At 45.5% G+C, this 21,586-nt stretch overlaps 1 protein-coding gene across 7 annotated transcripts in view; it reads left to right on the top strand.

Annotated features, from left to right (window-relative positions):
- Nucleotides 1-21,586, top strand: part of rgs3a (regulator of G protein signaling 3a) — a 453,555-nt gene that overhangs the window by 277,624 nt on the left and 154,345 nt on the right. For all 7 annotated transcript variants that reach the window (XM_059994026.1, XM_059994027.1, XM_059994028.1 and 4 more), the window contains 3 exons: nucleotides 9,126-9,231; nucleotides 11,596-11,923; nucleotides 13,244-13,283. In XM_059994026.1, the coding sequence (XP_059850009.1) occupies nucleotides 9,126-9,231; nucleotides 11,596-11,923; nucleotides 13,244-13,283 (474 nt within the window). The remainder of the gene's footprint in view (nucleotides 1-9,125; nucleotides 9,232-11,595; nucleotides 11,924-13,243; nucleotides 13,284-21,586) is intronic.

Raw genomic sequence — 21,586 nt, 5'->3', positions numbered from 1 at the left:
ATTGTCCGATTGTCCCAGGCTAGTGTAATGTCAGTGATTGTCCAATTGTCCCAGACTGTTGTAAATTCAGTTATTGTCCGATTGTCCCAGACTGGTGTGAGGTCAATGATTGTCCGATTGTCCCAGGCCAGTGTAAGGTCAGTGATTGTCCAATTGTCCCAGGCTAATGTAAGGTCAGTGATTGTCCGATTTTCGCAGGCTGTTCTAAGTTCAGTGATTGTCCAGTTGTACCAGACTAATGTAAGGTCAGTGATTGTCCGATTGTGAAAGGCTGATGTAAGTTCAGTGATTGTCAGATTGTCCCAGGCTGATGTAAGGTCCATGCTTCTCCGATAGTCAAATGTTGTTATAAGGTCAGTGATTGTCTGATTGTCCCATACTGATGTAAGGTCAGTGATTGCCCGATTGTCCCAAGCTAATGTAAGTTCAGTGATTGTCTGATTGTCCCAGACTGATGTAAGGTCAGTGATTGTCCGATTGTACCAGAGTAATGTAAGGTCAGTGATTGTCCGATTGTCAAAGGCTGATGTAAGGTCAGTCATTGTCAGATTGTCCCAGGCTGATGTAAGGTCAGTAATTGTCCAATTGTCCCAGGCTGAAGTAAGGTCAGTGATTGTCCTATTGTCCCAGACTGCTGTCAGGTCAGTGATTGTCCGATTGTCCCAGACTGATGTAAATTCAGTTATTGTCCGATTGTCTGAGGCTGATGTAAGGTCAGTGATTGTCCTATTGTCCCAGACTGCTGTCAGGTCAGTGATTGTCCGATTGTCCCAGGCTAGTGTAATGTCAGTGATTGTCCAATTGTCCCAGACTGATGTAAATTCAGTTATTGTCCGATTGTCCCAGATTGGTGTGAGGTCAATGATTGTCCGATTGTCCCAGGCCAGTGTAAGGTCAGTGATTGTCCAATTGTCCCAGGCTAATGTAAGGTCAGTGATTGTCCGATTTTCCCAGGCTGTTCTAAGTTCAGTGATTGTCCAGTTGTACCAGACTAATGTAAGGTCAGTGATTGTCCGATTGTCAAAGGCTGATGTAAGTTCAGTGATTGTCAGATTGTCCCAGGCTGATGTAAGGTCCATGCTTCTCCGATAGTCAAATGTTGTTATAAGGTCAGTGATTGTCTGATTGTCCCAGACTGATGTAAGGTCAGTGATTGCCCGATTGTCCCAAGCTAATGTAAGTTCAGTGATTGTCTGATTGTCCCAGACTGATGTAAGGTCAGTGATTGTCCGATTGTACCAGAGTAATGTAAGGTCAGTGATTGTCCGATTGTCAAAGGCTGATGTAAGGTCAGTCATTGTCAGATTGTCCCAGGCTGATGTAAGGTCAGTAATTGTCCAATTGTCCCAGGCTGATGTAAGTTCAGTGATTGTCAGATTGTCCCAGGCTGATGTAAGGTCCATGCTTCTCCGATAGTCAAATGTTGTTATAAGGTCAGTGATTGTCTGATTGTCCCAGACTGATGTAAGGTCAGTGATTGCCCGATTGTCCCAAGCTGATGTAAGTTCAGTGATTGTCTGATTGTCCCAGACTGATGTAAGGTCAGTGATTGTCCGATTGTACCAGAGTAATGTAAGGTCAGTGATTGTCCGATTGTCAAAGGCTGATGTAAGGTCAGTCATTGTCAGATTGTCCCAGGCTGATGTAAGGTCAGTAATTGTCCAATTGTCCCAGGCTGAAGTAAGGTCAGTGATTGTCCTATTGTCCCAGACTGCTGTCAGGTCAGTGATTGTCCGATTGTCCCAGACTGATGTAAATTCAGTTATTGTCCGATTGTCCGAGGCTGATGTTAGGTCAGTGATTATCCTATTGTCCCAGACTGATGTAAATTCAGTTATTGTCCGATTGTCCGAGGCTGATGTTAGGTCAGTGATTGTCCTATTGTCCCAGACTGCTGTCAGGTCAGTGATTGTCCGATTGTCCCAGGCTAGTGTAATATCAGTGATTGTCCAATTGTCCCAGACTGATGTAAATTCAGTTATTGTCCGATTGTCCCAGACTGGTGTGAGGTCAATGATTGTCCGATTGTCCCAGGCCAGTGTAAGGTCAGTGATTGTCCAATTGTCCCAGGCTAATGTAAGGTCAGTGATTGTCCGATTTTCCCAGGCTGTTCTAAGTTCAGTGATTGTCCAGTTGTACCAGACTAATGTAAGGTCAGTGATTGTCCGATTGTCAAAGGCTGATGTAAGTTCAGTGATTGTCAGATTGTCCCAGGCTGATGTAAGGTCCATGCTTCTCCGATAGTCAAATGTTGTTATAAGGTCAGTGATTGTCTGATTGTCCCAGACTGATGTAAGGTCAGTGATTGCCCGATTGTCCCAAGCTGATGTAAGTTCAGTGATTGTCTGATTGTCCCAGACTGATGTAAGGTCAGTGATTGTCCGATTGTCAAAGGTTGATGTAAGGTCAGTGATTGTCCGATTGTCCCAGACTGATGTAAGGTCACTGACTGTCCGATTGTCCCAGACTAGTGTAAGGTCAATGATTGTTCGATTGTCCCAGGCTAGTGTAAGGTCAGTGATTGTCCAATTGTCCCAGGCTAATGTAAGGTCAGTGATTGTTCGATTTTCCCAGGCTGTTCTAAGTTCAGTGATTGTCCGGTTGTACCAGACTGATGTAAGGTCAGTGATTGTCCGATTGTACCAGACTAATGTAAGGTCAGTGATTGTCCGATTGTACCAGACTAATGTAAGGTCAGTGATTGTCCGATTGTCAAAGGCTGATGTAAGGTCAGTGATTGTCAGATTGTCCCAGGCTGATGTAAGGTCCATGCTTCTCCGATAGTCAAAGGTTGTTATAAGGTCAGTGATTGTCTGATTGTCCCAGACTGATGTAAGGTCTGTGATTGTCCTATTGTCCGAGGCTGATGTAAGGTCAGTGATTATCCGATTTTCAATGGCTGATGTAAGGTCAGTGATTGTCCGATTGTCCCAGACTGATGTGAGGTCAATGATTGTCCGATTGTCCCAGGCTAGTGTAAGGTCAGTGATTGTCCAATTGCCCCAGGCTAATGTAAGGTCAGTGATTGTCCGATTTTACCGGGCGGATGAATGGTCAGTCATTGTCCTATTTTCCCAGACTGAAGTAATGTCTGCGATTGTCCGATTGTCCCAGGCTGGTGTAAGGTCAGTGATTGTCCAATTGTCCCAGGCTGATGTAAGGTCCATGCTTCTCCGATAGTCAAAGGTTGTTATAAGGTCAGTGATTGTCTGATTGTCCCAGACTGATGTAAAGTCAGTGATTGTCCGATTTTCCCAGGCTGAGGTAAGGTCAGTGATTGCCCGATTGTCCCAAGCTGATGTAAGTTCAGTGATTGTCCGATTGTCCCAGACTGATGTCAGGTCATTGATTATCCGATTTTCAATGGCTGATGTAAGGTCAGTGATTGTCCGATTGTCAACGTTTGATTTAAGGTCAGTGATTCTTCGATTGTCCCAGGCTGATGTAAGGTCAGTGATTGTCTGATTGTCCCAGGCTGATGTAAGGTCAGTGATTGTCCGATTTTACCTGGCGGATGAATGGTTAGTGATTGTCCGATTTTCCCAGACTGCTGTAATGTCAGTGATTGTCCGATTGTCCCAGGCTGGTGTGAGGTCAGTGATTGTCCGATTGTCCCAGACTGATGTGAGGTCAATGATTGTCCGATTGTCCCAGGCTAGTGTAAGGTCAGTGATTGTCCAATTGCCCCAGGCTAATGTAAGGTCAGTGATTGTCCGATTTTACCGGGCGGATGAATGGTCAGTCATTGTCCTATTTTCCCAGACTGAAGTAATGTCTGCGATTGTCCGATTGTCCCAGGCTGGTGTAAGGTCAGTGATTGTCCAATTGTCCCAGGCTGAAGTAAGGTCAGTGATTGTCCGATTGTCCCAGTCTGCTGTCAGGTCAGTGATTGTCCGATTGTCCCAGACTGATGTACGGTCAGTGATTGTCCGATTGTCCCAGGCTAGTGTAATGTCAGTGATTGTCCAATTGTCCCAGACTGATGTAAATTCAGTTATTGTCCGATTGTCCCAGGCTGATGTTAGGTCAGTGATTGTCCAATTGTTCCAGGCTAATGTAAGGTCAGTGATTGTCCGATTTTCCCAGGCTGTTCTAAGTTCAGTGATTGTCCGGTTGTACCAGGCTGATGTAAGGTCAGTGATTGTCAAATCGTCAAAGGTTGATGTAATTTCAGTGATTGTCCGATTGTTCCAGGCTGATGCAAGGTCAGTGATTGTCCGATTGTCAAAGGTTGATGTAATATCAGTGATTGTCCGATTGTCAAAGGTTGATGTAAGGTCAGTGATTGTCCCATTGTCCCAGGCTGATGTAAGTTCAGTGCTTGTGCGATTTTCCCAGGCTGATGTAAGGTCAGTGATTGTCCGATTGTCCCAAGCTGATGTAAGGTCAGTGATTGTCCGATTGTCCCAGTCGGATGTAAGTTCAGTGATTGTCCGATTGTCCCTGGCTGCTGAACACTGAGAAGTTTCAGTGAGAAGCTGACGTGGTGCCTATTGAGCCTCCACAGCAGAGGAGGACATTGTCCATTACATCTCTCCTCTTCCTTCAGCACAAGGAACCGGGAAGAGTTGGAAGCCATTCAGCCTGTCAGAACTGTCCCACCATTCAATGCAATCCTGGATCATCTCTCCTGTACCAGTTTTTGTTTCATTTATTTGGAGATCCAATGTGGAACAGTCCCTCCTTCTGTTTTGTTGTGCCACATGACCCAGCAACCCACAACTTCACCGAGCCTAATCACCCACCAATTTACAATGACCTGTTAACCTACTAACAAGAACAGCTTTCGATCGTGGGAGGAAACCAGAGCAACAGGAGGAAACCAGACATTTCACAGGGAGGACCTGCAAGCTCTGCTTACAAAGAATGCTGGGATTGAACTCTGAACTCCGAAGCCAAACTGAAATAGCATTGCACTAACAGCTCCGCTATCATGGTGCTCAGTTTGCCAGACCCGTCTTCCTCAATGTTTCAAATATTTATGTATTTCTACCTTAAACACATCTAACCACCAAGGCAGAGAATTCTGGAGATCCACCTTCTGAGAAATGACATTTCTACACAACTCGGAGTTGAATAACAACTCCATTTCAAGCAGTTGGTGACTGGTATCCATGACTGGCCTGCAGTCTCCAACCGCCACCTTCATCACACTTCCTGCCCACCACCACCCTGTTAGGAGACATCCTTCACCCCCAGTACATTGGAGGACAGACAAAAACTTGCACTGCAGCACTTGTTTGAACTTTTAGTTCATTCCCTCAAGGCCCTCAATGCCACTGTTTATTCCCCTCCATAGATGCTGCCTGACCTCCCGTGTTCTCCAGCATTTTGTGTGTGTTGCTGTGGAATTTCAGCATCTGCATAATCTCTTCAAAAGTGTAAAAGTTCAAAGATTCATTTTATTGTCGAAGTGTGCAAGTACAATACAACTCTGATGTTCACCTTCTCCAGAGAGCCAGGCAATGCAGAACAGGCATGGGCGTCATTGAACAAGAAGACATCAATCCCCTCCCCACACAAGTAGGAAAAAAAACAAAATTCACAAACCTCAAACTCCCCACCACTTCCCGCACACAAAAAAAACTGACAGATCACCCACGCAAAAAACGGCAGCTGGAACATCAAACCCCAAACCCCTAACCATCTGCTTCGTAATAAAGAACAGCGACAATAGCGTTTAACCCCAACCCCCTCTCTCTCAGACAAAAAACCAAAAGATCGCCCACACAGTGAAACTAGCAAGAACATCGAGGCGCAAATCCTCGACCCCTCCCTCACACAAAAACCAGCGCATCAGCGACCCGGAACCCCAACCCGCCAACAGGAAGGAACAGGAAGGAAAACACTTAAAACTGAATGAGAGCAAGATGGACTACAGTGCAATAATCACATAAATCCCAGAATCCCGCCAGAATCGAAGAGAGTGGCCAATCGATGTCAGTCCTCCTGCGAAGAACGAGCACCATGTCACCAGCCTGTGGCCCTCTGCACGCCGTCGAGCCACTACCAAACGGCCTCTGTTGAGACTGACCGCTGGCGTCCTCCGCAATCGCCCTCATACTTCAGTCTTCCTCCATGCTTCGAGATGGAGTTATTCATGTCCCAGCACCCCATCTCTTGTCTTCTGCACGATGTAGCTCATACTCACGGTCCTCTCTGGGGATAGCAGGGCACCAGATCACTCGATCGAACCCCAAGCTGCACGTCACAGACTCCAGCAGTTTTTGAAACGTGATAAAGACAAAAAGAACAAGGAGAGAAGAAAGCTTAAAAATTGTGAAATAATTGAAGAGATTGGCTATCTGGGAGATGCCATATGGGCTCAAAGTTCAAAGTAAATTTATTATCAAAGGACATGTATGTCACCATACACAACGCTGGGACTCATTTTCTTGTGAGCTTACTCAATACATATGAGGTATGTTTGAGTGAGCTAGAACGTAGGAGGATGGGAGGCGACTGGATAAAGGTGTGTTAGTTGAAAAGAGGCATATAGTGGGCAGCCAGTGTCTTTTCCCCACGGAGGAAATGGCCAGTATCGGAGGTGAGTGGTGGAAAGTTTATGGGAGATGTCGGGGGAAGTGTTGTTACACAGAGTGGGTGGGTGCTTGGAATGCAGTGCTGGGGTTGGTAGACACAGACAGGGATACTTCAGTGATTCTTGGACACATAGCTGGAAACAGGTAGGACAATGTGGGAGGGAAGGGTTAGATTGATCATATATACAGTAGGCCACAAAGTTATGAGTTAATAGGTTTTGGCCTACTTGGGGGCACATGATAAAATAAGCCATAGTCATTCCTCAAGAGAAAATGTTGCCTGAGAAATCTGTTGGAATTCTTCAAAGAAATAACAAGCAGGATATACAAAAGAGGAATCAGTTGATGTTGTGTTCATGGATTTTCAGAAGGCCTTTGACAAGGTGTCACTCATGAGGCTGCTTAACAAGCTACGAGCCCATGGTATTACTGGAAAGATTCTAGCATGGATAAAACAGTGGCTGATTGGCAGGAGGCAAAGAGTGGGAATAAAGGGAGCCTTTTCTCGTTGGCTGCCCATGTCCAGTGGTATTCCACAGGGATTTGAGTTTGGACTGATTCTTTTTATGTTTTATGTCAATGACTTGGATGATGGAATTGATGGCTTTGTGGCAAAGTTTGTGGGTGATATGAAGATAGGTGGATGGAAAGGGAGTTTTGAGGAAGTAGAGAGGCTACAGAAGGAATCAGACAGATTAGGAGAAAGGGCAAAGAAATGGCAGATGGAATACAGTGTCAAAAAATGTACGGTCATGAACCTTCATAGAAGAAATAAAAGAGGAGACTATTTTCTAAATGGAGAGAAAATTAAAAAATCTGAGGTGGAAAGGAATTGGGAATCCTTGTGCAGGATTTGCTAAAGGTTAATTTGCAGGTTGAGTTAGTGGTGAGGAAGGCAAATGCAATGTTAACATTCATTTCAAGAGGATGAGAATATAAAAGCAAGGATGTATTAGAGTGCTGTGAGCAGTTTTAGGCCCCTTATCTAAGAAAGGATGTGTTGACATTGGAGAGGTTCACAAAGATGATTCCAGGATTGTAATGTGATGAGCATTTGACGGCTCTGGGCCTGAACTCACTGGAACTCAGAAGAATGTGGGGAGACCGGATTGAAACCTATTGAATGTTGAAAGATGTTGATGGAGTGCATGTGGAGAGGATGCTTCCTGTGGTGGGAGAGTCTAAGACCAGAGGACACGGCCTCAGAATAGAGGGGTGTCCTTTTAGAATGGAGATGAGGAGGAATTCCTTTAGCCAGAGAGTGGTGAATCTGTGGAATTTGTTGCAACAGGTGGCTGTGGAGAACAAGTCATTGGATATATTTAAGGCAGAGTTTGATAGATTATTGATTGGTCAGGGTGTGAAGGGATTCGGGGAGAAGGCAGGAGATTGGGGCTGAGAGGGAAATGGATCAGCCATGATGGAATGGCGGAGCAGACTCAATGGGCCAAATGGCCTAATTCTGCTCCTCTATCTTATAGTCTTGTGGTGTAACATTGTGGGCTTGTATTTTGCTGTATTGTTCTATGTTAAATCAGCTCACAATATTCCATACACAGAATCACTAAGCCTGTTTAATTTTGCTGAGGTATCTGTATTCCAATATTCACACACACACACACACACACACACACACACACACACACACACACACACACACACACACACACACACACACACACACACACACACACACACACACACACACACACACACAGAGTCCTGGATGAACTCAGCAGGTCAAGCAGCATCTAGGAAAATAAACAATCAGTTGATGTGATCTGCTGCATGTCACATCTGTAGATTTGGTTTTGCTGCTTTGTGTCCAGATTTAAATGAGGCATTTATTGTTGGTTCCTGTGAGAGTAGACCCCTCCACTGAAGAAGAAATCGAGACTCACGACATTAGTGGTGGAGCACCATCTATGGTTTTGTTACCCCGTTCTAGGAAAGTTGTGGTTAAACTGGAACGAGTGCAGAACAGATTTAGTCCTGGCAACATCTGAGTTGCCAGGACTAAAGAGCATGAGTTACAGGGAGATGTTGGCTGAGTGTTTGGAGTATAGGAGACTGAGAGGTGACCTTATAGAAATATTGAAAATTATGAGAAGCGTGGACAAGATAGATAGTAACAGGTGGTAGTGGACAGAGTTTTAGGGTGAGAGATTTACAAGGGCAACTGAGAGTGGTGAGTCTATGGAATGAGCAGCCAGAGGAGGTTGTTTAGATGGGTATGCAGGGGTGGGGCGAGGGATAGGGTTTAGAGCAATATGGGCTGAAAACAGGAGATTGGGACCAACTGGGTGAGTTGGCATGAACTGATTGAGCTGAAAGGTCTCTATCGCTTTATGAGTTCATGACTCGAGTTGTCTGGTTTCACACACAATTAGACGTTGGTCTGGAGCCACATGTGAGTCAGACTGGACAGCAGTATGAGTCTTGTCTTCCTTTCAATGTTTTTCTTCGTTACTGCAATAGTTTATAACTTTTTCTTAAATGATCCACTAAAGGAATGGTAATTTACCCTCAGAATGTGCAGGGTGTAATGCTGATGTGTTACATTACTGTGGTGTTTTCTCTCAGGTGGCCCAGCTGATCAGTCCGGCTTACAGTCCTTAGACACTGTGCTCCAGCTGAACGGACAGCCCGTCGAGCAGTGGAAATGTGTTCAGCTCGCGCACGCAATCAGGTAAAACTCACACAGCACACAATCTCAATTAATCTCAGTTAATCAGGCGGAATGCAACTAAGTTAATCACAAATGCTTTCTCATCAAGCTGCGTAAAGATTTTTAACAATTTAACAATGCCCTCTTCTCCTCATTTCCATCAAGAGGAGGTACAGAAGCCCAAAGGCACAAATTAAATGTTTCAAGAACAGCTTCTTTGCCTCCATCAGTTTTCTGAATGGGCAATGAATCCATGAACACTCCCTCATCATTCCTTTTTTAGTGAATTCTAACATTTTAGGGTCTCTGCCACAAAACAGCACATTTCACGTTCTCTAATTTAGCTGTAGTATAATAGTCTGGTTGCTCCTCATGTAGTGTCAAACAAAAGATTATCTGCAGATGCTGGAAGTCCGAGCCACACACACAAAATGCTGGAGGAACTCAGCAGGCCAGGCAGCGTCTATGGAAAAGAGACCTGCTGAAGGATCTCGGCCTGAAACGTTGACTGTACCCTTTTCTGTAGATGTTGCCTGGCCTGCTGAGTTCCTCCAGCGCTTTGTGTGTGTTACTTCTCATTTAGTGTAACTGTTCACAGCAACAGTGACCACTGCCTGGGTTCGGTTTCCACCATTTTCTCCAAGGAGTTTGCACATTCGCTCCATGACCATGAGGGTTTCCTCTGGTGCTCAGGTTTCCTCCCACGTTCCAGAGACGTACGAGTTAGGGTGAGGGAGTTGTGGTCATGATATATTGTTGCCAGAAGCATGGTGACGCTTGCAGACTGCCCCAGCACAATCCTCACTGAGTGATTTGATGCAGGCGACTCATTTTACTGTATGTTTTAGTATACATGTGACAAGTAAAACAAATCTTATTCTCACCCTCCTCGTCTTCCCCTACACCTGATCTCACCTATCACCTGCAAGCTTGTACACCTCCTGCTCCCCCCAACTTCTATCTTTGGCACCTTCCCCCTTCTTTTGCAGCCCTGATGAAGGGTCTCGGCCTGAAGCGTTGATTGTTTATTCCCCTCCATAGAAGCTGCCTGACCTGCTGAGTTCCTCCAGCATTTTGTGTGTGTTACTCTGGATTTCCAGCGTCTGCAGAATCCCTCATGCTTGTGTTGTGTGTGTTGACCTGTCAGGAGTTAATCAGCCTTTTATCATGTCTGCTTGGGCTGCTGATGTCCAGCAGAGAGATTTTTGCTGCGTGGAGCTGCATCTCCCACAGCTGCTTGTGTCTGCAGTCAGAGTGCATCTGTCCCCAACGTGGTATCAGGTCGATTATCACCCATAAACAGGAGCAGCTCGAATGAATGTTGCAGTTAGGGTTGGATGCATGCCCAATCATAATAAGCTGGCAGCACCAACTTTCCATGGTCCCTGGGAACGTCTAGGCCACTGTGGCTGGCTGTAGGACTTCCTGCAATAAATAGCAAGCTGTTTGTTTTTACCCCAGTGAGAACTTGCAACGAGTAATCATTAAATCAGCTTCGATCCTGTGTAATATTTCGTGTTCTCTGTGGTCAGATAACACTCTTTCACTGTTAGACTGGGAGTTTTGTTAAATATTGGGTTTGGCTCTGAAACTGCTCTTTTCTAATGCTGGTTGTCTACCTTATTCAACAAAGACAGGAGACCTGTGTGGGAGAGTTTTTTAAAATGGAAAAGTTGTTACACCAGGACAGTTCCGCTCTCTCTGCCTCGGCAGTCTGGGTCCAGTGATACGAGTGGTTGTTACAACCGGGGTCTTCCTTGGTTGCAGTGGATGACCATGACGTCTTTTGTGCCTTGTCCTGCCCTTCACTTTCCACGGAGTGTTACAGAACCTCCTTCCTGGCCATTGGATCTCACTGTAGATCTCATCTGCCCAGTCTGTCGAGCTGACTTTGCATGCTGTAACAGGCGTGTCCCTGTCTCACTGGGATATGAGGTCGACCGGCTACTCTCACCTGGTTGAGCCTACCGGTCGAAGCAGAGTCCCAGGGTATGGCTGCTGTCATAAGCAGACAGCTACTTGGGGCAACAGTGAGGACTGAGTGTTCAGTGGGGACCAAAGATGAGTGAGCTGTCCGAGAGTGGATACGACAAGCCCCTTCACCATAAGAGCAATGACATGGGAGCAGAATTAGGCCATTCGGCCATCGCGTCAGCTCTGCCATTCCATTATGTCTAATATGTTATCCCTGTCAACCCCATTCTCCTGCCTCCTTCCTGTGACCTTTGACACCTTGACTAATATCAACCTCAGCTTGAAATATACTCAGTGACTTGGCCTCCATAACCAGCAGTGGCAAATCAATCTGAATCTGCAGTTCTCTGGCAGAAAATTCCACTTTTTATCAACATTAACTTCTTTAAATGGTACACTGTTCCTTTGCAGAAATTGTCCCACTGAGATTATAGTGTTAATCTGGCGACTGGTCCCGCATTTGAAGCCCAGCTTCGAGCGAATGATTAGAAGACCATCCAGCAAGCTGAACCAGGATTTGCAGTCTCCACCCAATAAGCGCGAGAGGTACTGCAGTCAGCCAGCCGGACTGCTGGAGCACAGGGAAAGTTGCCATGTTGTGTACGACGGCACCAATGGGGTCGTACTTAACAGCTGGGAGCGGCGAGAGGAACTCGTGCAGAATGGGGGTCTGGTCCCAACTGTTCCACCTGAGGGAGACAACATCCTCATTCTGTCACCAATAAAACGGGGCAGCCAGGTAACCACCCAAAAGAAGGGTAGCTCCATTGAATCAGCAATATTAGAATATTTATTTAGAATCCAACTGCAACTAATGTGATTTTTCAAATATCTTTGACAATGATAGATTCTGTTTGTCAGGAATGTAACGTTGATGTAAGTTGGAGATACGGGTAAGCTGGGCTGACTTGCTGTGATTTAAGATAAAACTCAAAGGAAATGGAAAGACAGAAGAACTTGATAACTTGGGGAAGATAGAGAACATGGAACATTATAGCACACACACAATTTTGTGCTGATCTTTTAACCTACTCTAAGATCAATCTAACCCTTCCCTCTCACATAGCATCCATTTTTCTATTATCCATGTGCCTATCTAAGAGTTTCTCAACTGCCCCTGATGTATCTGCCTCTACCTCCATCCCTCGTGCCCCCTCACATTAACCATTACCACACTGTCCTTCTGGACATTTACGAAGACTAGTTTCATTTGTCACACGTGCATAGAAAAATACCGTGAAATGCATCACGCATCAACCACCACCACATTCTGAGAATGTGCTGGGGCAGCCTGTAAGTGTGGCCACACTTCTGGCCCACAACTTACTAACCCTTTGCAAACTGAAACACCCGGGAGAAACCCACATAGCCGTGCGGACAGTGTGCAAGCTCCTTACAGACAGCAGCAGGAACTGACTGCTGATCAGTGGCACTGTAATGCATGCCACCATGCTGCCCCTGCACTCTGTTGGTGGTCCAGGGGCAACTTCGATGGGAATGACAGGCTGGATTAGGCAGTGGGTGGATGAGCAGTTGTTGGTACCCGAGATGGGGTGAGTGGGACAGACAGTCTCTCTGAGCTGTAGAGACCTGAGTGAGACTATGGCCACATTCCACTTGTTTCTCTGACAGACAGAATATTGGTTATGATAAAACTATGTTCCAACCGTTCTGTGTGAAGGGCCAGATTACCTTGGGTGACACAACCTATTAATTAGTGTAACACTGTTACGGCCTGGGGCGTTGAAGTTTGAAGTTCATTTCTAGAGCCCTCTGTAAGCAAGTTTGTATGTTCTTCCCATGTGCGCGTGGGTTTCCTCCGGGTGCTCCGGTTTCCTCCCACGGTCCAGAGACATACAGGATAGTAGGTTAATGGGTCACTGTGGTCAGGATGGGGTTAAATTGCTGGCTTGCTGGGTGGGAAGAGCCTGTTCTGTGCCATATCTCTAATTAAATAAAATCTTTCCCTTTCGACCTGTCAAACCTTTCCTTATGTGCTATTGATGTATTACCGAGTCACATGACTGAAGTGAATTCTCCTAATTGTAATACTTTTCAGATTCTGAGGCCAGTACCTCAAGATAACCACATCATTTATGGTAAGTGCTTCAGATCAGTTGTACTACAATCTTCCTGTTCGATATTATATAGTACTGTCACTTTAGTAAATCTAGAAACACACACAAAATGCAGGTCAGGCAGCATCTATGGAAAAGAGTAAATAGTCAAGGTTTCAGTCCAACATTAGACTCACTGATCACCAAAGACCATTAAACATAGAAACATTTGGCCCATCGTGTCTGCTCCACCTCTGCTTTATGGCTGATTCACTATCCCCCTCAATCCCATTCTCCTACCTTCCTCTTGTAACCATTGACTTCATTACTAATCAATAACCTGTCAACCTCCACTTTAAATATACTCAGTGGCCTGGCCGCAGGTGTCTGTGGCAATGAATTCCAAGGACTCACCATAATCTGGCTAAAGAAATTCCTCCTCATCTCTGTTCTAAGGGAACATCCCTCTATTCTGAGGCGGTCCCCTCTGGTCCCGGACTACCCCACAATGGGAAATATCGTCTCCACATCCACCCTAACTAGGCCTTACAGTATTCAATAGATTTTGGTGAGATCCTCCCTCATTCTAAATCCCAGCAAATACAGGCCCAGAGCCACCAAACGCATTTATACATTAATCCTTTCATTCCCAGGATCATTCTCGTGCCCCTTCCTTGGACTCCGTCCAATGCAAGCGCATCCTTTCTTAGGTACGGGGCCCAGAGTTACTCATAGTACTCCAGATATGCTCAGAATCAGAACTAGGTCTATTGTCACTGGATATATTGTGAAACCTGTTACTTTGCAGAGATAGTACTGTGCAATATGTAAAACTATCCTATCACGGTATGAAATATATACAGAAGTAGTGCAAATGGGAGCAAAAATATTGAGGTGTGTTCATGGGTTCATTGCCCATTCGGAAATCTGATGGCTGAGGGGGAGGTGCTGCTTCTGAAAAATTGAGTGTGCATCTTCAGGCTTCTGTACCTCCTTCCTGACGGTAACAGTGAGAAGAGGGCATGTCCTGGGTGATGGGGTCCTTAATGATAGATGCCACCTTTCTGAGGCATGGCTTCTTGAAGATATCCTCAATATCTTAGTGCCCATGACAGACTGGGTGAGTTAAGCGCTTTCTGCAGCTTTTTCCGAACCTTCGCAGTGACCCCTCCACACCAGACGGTGGTGCAACCAGTCAGAACATTCACCATGTTCTCAGAAAACCTCAGCATTACTCCTTGCAGAAGACAAAATAGTGAATTAATGGGTCTAATCGCAATAGACTGCAGAATTAGTCACTAACGTTCAAAAGTGACAGATGATTCTCGTAAACCATAGGATTTTCAAAAGGTGTGTGACTGCATCTATCCTGGGCCCAACATCTGAATATGCTTTAAAGAAGACTCAGCAGCACCTATATCTCATGAGGAGATCTGGTATGACACCAAAGATTTTAGCAAATGCCTACAGATGTACCATGGAGAACATTCTGACTGGTTGCATCACTGTCTGCTACGGAGGGGCCACTGCACAGGATCAGAAAAAGCTGCAGAAAGTTGTAAACTCAGCCAGCTCCATCATGGACACTGGCCTCCCCAGCGTTCAGCACATCTTCAAAAGGTGATTTCTCTAAAAGGCAGCATCCATTATTAAGGACCCCCACCCCCATCACCCAAGACTTGACCTCTTCTCACAGTTACCATCAGGGAAGAGGTACAGGAACCTGAAGACCCACACTCAATGTTTCAGGAACAGCTTCTTCCCTTCTGCCATCAGATTTCACAATTACACTCCCTCACTTTGTTTGCTGTATTTTTGCACTACTTCAATTTTTATATAAATTATATATTCTTATCATAATTTGTAGTTTTCTTATTATTATGTATTGCAATGTACTGCTGCTGCAAAACAACAAATTTCACAGCATATGCCAGTGATTTGAACCCGATTCTGATTTCTCTGGATGGTGCTGGTGCTGCCACCTGGTGTCAGTACAGGGAAGAGACGCCTGTATTCGCAAACTGGGCTCAAGGTATTTGCCAGTATCTACACCAACTGCACCAGATTAAACTTATATAAAATTTAAACCCCTCATGCAGACCACAGAATAAAGGGACTTCCTATTTGAGAAGAATTTCTTCAGCTAGAAGCTGGTGAATCTGACGGTTGTGAAGGTCATTTGGCATACTTAAGGTTACTTAAGATCGATAGGTTCTCGATTGGTAAAGGATAAAGGGCTACAGGGAGCTAGAGGAAGAATGGGGTTGAGAAAAAACGTCACCCATGATTGACAGCACGGACTCATTATTGAATTAGTCAGGTTTATTATCACTGGCAAATGTTGTGAGATTTGTTTTTTTATGTGGCAGTGCATAAAATGTACTATAAGTTACAATAAGAACTATTTGTATGAAAAAGCAGTTACTTATTCTGCTATGATTTAAGGGGCAACTCTCAACATCAACTCTGGCCCCATGAAGTCTCAGGGCACCAGGTTAAACATGAACAAGGAAAGCTCCTGCTGATTACCATGTACCGTCCTCCCTCAGCTGATGAATCAGTACTTCTCCATGTTGAGCAGCACTTGGAGGAGGCACTGAGGGTGGTAGGGGCACAGAATGTACTCTGGGTGGGGATTTCAATGTCCACCAACAAGAGCGGCTTGGTCGTACCACCACAGACAGAGCTAGTCAGGTCCTACTGGACAGAGCTACTAGACTGGGACTACAGCAGGTGGTCAGGGAACCAATAAGAGGGAGAAACAGTCTTGTCCTCATTCTCACCGACTTACCTGCTGCAGAAGCATCCGTCCATGACAGCATTGGTAGGAGTGACCACCGTACAGTATTCGTGGAGACTAAATCCCATCTCCACATTGAAGAAAGTCTCCACCGCATCGTGTGACACTATCACCGTGCTAAATGGGATAGACTTTGAACAGATCTAGCAGTCCGAGACTGGGCATCAATGAGGCGCTGTGGGCCATCAGCAGCAGCAGAATTGTACTCAACTACAACCTGTAACCTCATGGCCTGGCATATCCCCCACTCTAATGTTACCACCAGGCCAGGGGATCAACCCTGGTTCAATGAAGAGTGCAGGAGGGCATGCCGAGAACAACAGCAGGCATACCTCAATATGAGGCGTCACACTGGTGAAGCCACAGTACAGGACTACTTGCATGTCAAACACCATAAGCAGCAAGTAATAGACAGAGCCCACAACCAACGGATCAGATCTACGCTCTGTAGTCCTGCCACATCCAGCCGTGAATGGTGGTGGACAATCAAACAACTCATTGGAGGAGGAGGCTCCACAAATATCCTCATCCTCAATGATGGAGGAGCCCAGTACACCTGTGCAAAAGATAAGGCTGATGCATTTGTAACAAGCTTCAGTCAGAGGTGCCGAGTAGATGGTCCGGCTCGGCCTCCTCCAGGTGTCCCCAGCACCCCAGATGTCAGCACTGCATGCAGCCAATCCGATTCACTCCACGTGATATCAAGAAACGGCTGAAAGCACCGGATACTGTGAAGGCTACGAGCCCAGACAAAGTCCCGGCAGTAGTCCTGAAGACTTGTGCTCCAGAACTTGCCACGCCACTAACCAAGCTGTTCCAGTACAGCTACAACACCGGCATCTACCCAGCAATATGGGAAATACACAAGAAACAGGAGAAGTCCAACTCAGCCAGTTACTGCCCTATCAGCCTACTCTCAATCATCAGCACAGTAATAGAAGGGGTCATCAACAGTACTAACATACAGCATCTACTCGGCAGTAACCTGCTTTGTTTGGATTCTGTCAAGGCCACTCAGCTCCTGACCTCTTCACCTCCTTGGTCCAAACATGGACCAAAGAGCTGAATACCAGAGGTGAGGTGAGAGTGATCGCCCTCGACATCAAGGCACCACTTGACCGAGTATGACATCAAGGAGCCCTAGTTAAGTTGGAATCAATGGGAATTAGGGGGAAACCCTCCGCTGGTTGGAATCGTACCTGACACAAAGGAAGATGGTTGTGCTGGTTGGAGATCAATCATCTCATCCTCAGGCCATCTCTGCAGGAGTTCCTTAGGGATGTGACCTGGGACCAATCATCTTCAGCTGCTTCATCAATGACCTTCGGAGATGACTGCACAATGTTCTGCACCTTTCGTGACTCCTCAGATAGTGAAGCAGTTCATACCCAAATGCAGCAGGAGCTGGACAATATCCAGGTTTGGGCTGACAAGTGGCAAGTAACATTTGAGCCACTCAAGTGCCAGGCAATGAGCATTGCCAACAGGAGAGGCTCTAACCATCGTCCCTCAACATTCAGTGGCATCACCATCACTGAATCCCCTACTATCATCATCCGGGGGGGGGGGGGTGTTACCATTGACAGGAAACTGAACTGGGCTAGCCATATAAACACCGTGGCTACCAGAGCAGGTGAAAGGCTAAGAATCCTGTGGCGTGTAACTCACCACCTGACTCTCCAAAGCCAGTCCACCATCTACAAGGCTCAGGTCAGGAGTGTAATGGAATACTCGCCACTCGCCTGGGTGAGTGCAGCCCCATCAACACTCAAGAAGCTTGACACCATCCAGTACAAGGCAGCCCACTTGATTGGTACCCCTTCCACAAGCATCCAATCCCCCCACCATCGATGAACAGTTGCAGTACCGTGTACCATCTACAAGATGCATTCCAGCAACACACCAAAGCTCCGAAAGCAGCACCTTCCAGACCCACAACCATTACCATGAGGAAGGACAAGAACAGCAGATACCTGGGAACACCACCACTTGGAAATACCCCTCCAAATCACTCACCATCCTGACCTGGAAACATATCGCCATTCCTTCATTGTCGCTGGGTCAAGATCATGGAATTCCCTCCCTAACAGCACTGTGGGTCTACCTACACCTCAGGCACTGCAGCAGAAGACAGCTCATCACCACCTTCTCAAGGGCAACAAAGGATGGGCAATAAATGCTGGCTGAGCTGTCAAACCCACATCCTGTCAATGAATTAATAAAAAAAAACAAAGACTGACAAAGAACCAATGTGCAGGAGAAGACAAACTGTGCAATAAAAGCAAATGCTGAGCATTGGTGAGATTTGTGGGTATGTTATGTTAGCACCAGAATATGTGCCCCCCAAGGCACCCTCAGTTGCATTGGTTGTTAACACAAATGACACATTTCACTGTATAAATGTGCATGTGATAAATAAACCTGAAGCTTGATGGAAGTAATTCTGAGAACATGAGTTGTAGAGCCATTGAAAGTGAGTCTGGAACCATTTCAGAGTTGAGATTGGTAATGTACTCACCACTCACTGTGTGGGAAACTCGTCCATCAAGTTCCCTTTAAATCTTTTCCTTCTCAGATTGAACCTTCAGTAATTCAGTAAGTGTTTAGTCATGCAGATATGTATGGTGAATATATTTGAAGCAGAAGTTGATGGGTTCATGATTGGTCAGGGTGTCAAAGGTTATGGGGAGAAGGAGAATAGGGTAGAGAGGGTTAATAAATCAGCCATCATGGAATAGCAGAACATACTTGATGGGCAGAGTGGCCTAATTTTCTCCTCTGCCTTATGGTCTTAAATTAGAGTTTGTTATTGATAAAAACACATCGGAAGTGAAAGCTGGCTTTCTGCCCATTTAGTCACCTTCACCATGACTGATGTGTTACCATGCCTCCTTTCCTGGCAAATTCCCATTTCCTTTCCCTCTTGGGAAGAACCTTTTGTTGGACTAGGCCGTGGAATTGTTATTTTTATTGTAATTTAACATTCCACTGCTTGTTAGTGTTTTCATATAATCACTTATTCACACGTGAGTGATTGTTCGGTGGTTATGGTTGTCTCTGGATTTTCCTGGCACCTTTCTGTTTTTTTCCTGGCAGATGCATGGTGCTCAACTCTGGCTCATGTGCAATTTCTGCTATCAGTACCCTGGAGTTAGAAGACCAGACCACCTTCGTTCTCTCTCACTTCTCTTTCACTATCACCATTCCTCATTGCTCTTGTGATACTTAATAAAATTATGGTAAACAAGTGCTATACCTCACTCGTAACTTCCGAAGAACCTTTGGATCTCAAAAGCATCAGGATCCAATAATTTTTTGTTTAAATATTCCCTGAAACATACCCAATATTTAGCAGAGTCATGCAAGGCAGCTCTTTTCCATAGCAGAAGGAACCTTTGTAATCAGAACAACGTTCATTCTCTTTTATTGCTGACCTTTATCAGTGTCTGAGCCTTCTATAGCTCTGTGATGGACAGTATATTGACTGGATGAATCATAGCCTGGTATGGAAACACTAATGCCCTTGAATGGAAAATATTGCAAAAAGTAGTGGATACAGCCCAGTCCATCACGGGTAAAGCCATCCCCACCACCGAGCACATCAACTCAAGAGCGCTGTCACAGGAAAGCAGCATCCATCATCAGGGACTGTCACCGCCAACGATAGGCTCTCTTCTCATCAGGAAGAAGGTACAGGAGTTTCAGGACTCATATCACCAGGTTCAGGAACAGTTATTAACCATCAGGTTCCTGAACCACCATTGATAACTTCACTCAACTTCAATGGACTCACTTGCAAGTACTCTTCATCTCATGTTCTCAATATTTATTGCTTATTTATGGAAGTATCAATCTATCTACTTATCTATCTATCCTACATATTTATTCATTATTATTATAATTGTGTCTGTGCACATATCAATTAAATAAGAGCACACACACAGGAAATGGCTTTAACATTGCAGTGAGAGAGTGAGAGTGAGCACTCTGCATGTGCAGACAGCAGATCGGTACGTAGTGCTGGTGGGGAGCAGTTGCTGTAAAGGAAATAGATCCATACATTACAATGATCCCTTTTGTAGTTGCATGTTCTGTTGGTTTTTTTTTTGCAAACTGGTTGTTTGTCCATTCCTGTTGGGTGCAGTCTTTCACTGATTCTATTGCATTTCTTGTATTTACTGTGAATGCCCGTGAAGACTGAATCTCAGGATTGTATGTGGTAACATACTGTATTCTCTGTGTACTTTAATGATAGATTTACTTTCAGCTTTTTGAACTCCAGGCTGACAGGATCAGAGCCTCACTGCTGCTCATAAAACTCATTTTGACAAAAAAAAACAGCCAGGTGTCTTTTCGAGCTAATTTCAACTTCTAGTTCAAGTTCAAGTTTATTATCATCTGACTGTACATATATACAACCAAACCAAACAATGTTCCTCCTGTGTATATCACACATAGCCCATAAAACAAAATATTACCATAAATAACTTAATAAAATATAATTAAAAACAATAAACAGCTCTCTGTCTTAGAGACAAGACCTGGGTGGAGGCAATTTTAGAGCCTGGGAGAGAAGCTGATGCTCCTGTGCCTGCTTCCTGATGATGGTAGGGACGGTCACCAATGCTCCTGGTAAATCTCACAAATGGGAAGAGGGAGACTCTGCTGCTCCTCTCACCAGTGTTTACTATCTTCTTGCAGTCCAATCTGAATAACTTCTTTCACTGAAAAATGCAGAAGTAGTTTGAAAAAACAAGTAACTCTCTTTCAGCATTTCCTTCCTTGGAGTTGTTTGCTTGCTGGTCTATTGTGGAGATCAGACCCTAAGCTCCTCCTATATGTAGATTAAAAGCCATTTCTAAGAATATGAGGGCATTTTCCTTCTAGGGCATTTAAATGTTTTGTTAGGAAGATTTGGCAATCTTTGGTGGGGTTACGGTCTCTCATGACGCATGCATGTGGTGGGGTTACGGTGTCTCATGACGCATGCATGTGGTGGGGGTGACGGTGTCTCACGACACACGCATGCATGGAACATAGCACAGAGGATGTACACGAGAATGGCAGTGACACTCCACTTGTGAGTCTGTTGGGGTCATCTATTGCATCCGGTGCTCCCAGTGCGGCCTCCTCTATATCGGCGAGACCCGACGCAGATTGGGGGACCACTTCGTCGAGTACCTCCGCTCCGTCCGCCACAACAGACAGGATCTCCCAGTTGACACCCACTTCAACTCTGCTTCACATTCCCATTCGGATATGTCCATACATGGCCTCCTCTACTGCCATGATGAGGCCAAACTCAGGTTGGAGGAGCAACACCTCATATACCGTCTGGGTAGTCTCCAACCCCTTGGCATGAACATCGAATTCTCCAACTTCCGGTAATTCCCCCCCTCTCCCTTCTCCCATCCCACTTTCACTCTGCCTCCTCTTCGAGCTGCCTATCACCTCTCTCATGATTCTGCCTTCTTCTGCTACCCATAGTGCTTTCCCCTTACATTCCTTCTTCACCTTTCCTGCCTATCCCCTCCCTGCTTGCCCT

This window comes from Hypanus sabinus, chromosome 18 (genome assembly GCF_030144855.1).
Source record: "Hypanus sabinus isolate sHypSab1 chromosome 18, sHypSab1.hap1, whole genome shotgun sequence".
NCBI lineage: Eukaryota > Metazoa > Chordata > Chondrichthyes > Myliobatiformes > Dasyatidae > Hypanus > Hypanus sabinus.
The sequence above is the reverse complement of the archived record's forward strand: the minus strand, read 5'-3'. Positions and strand labels throughout refer to the sequence as shown.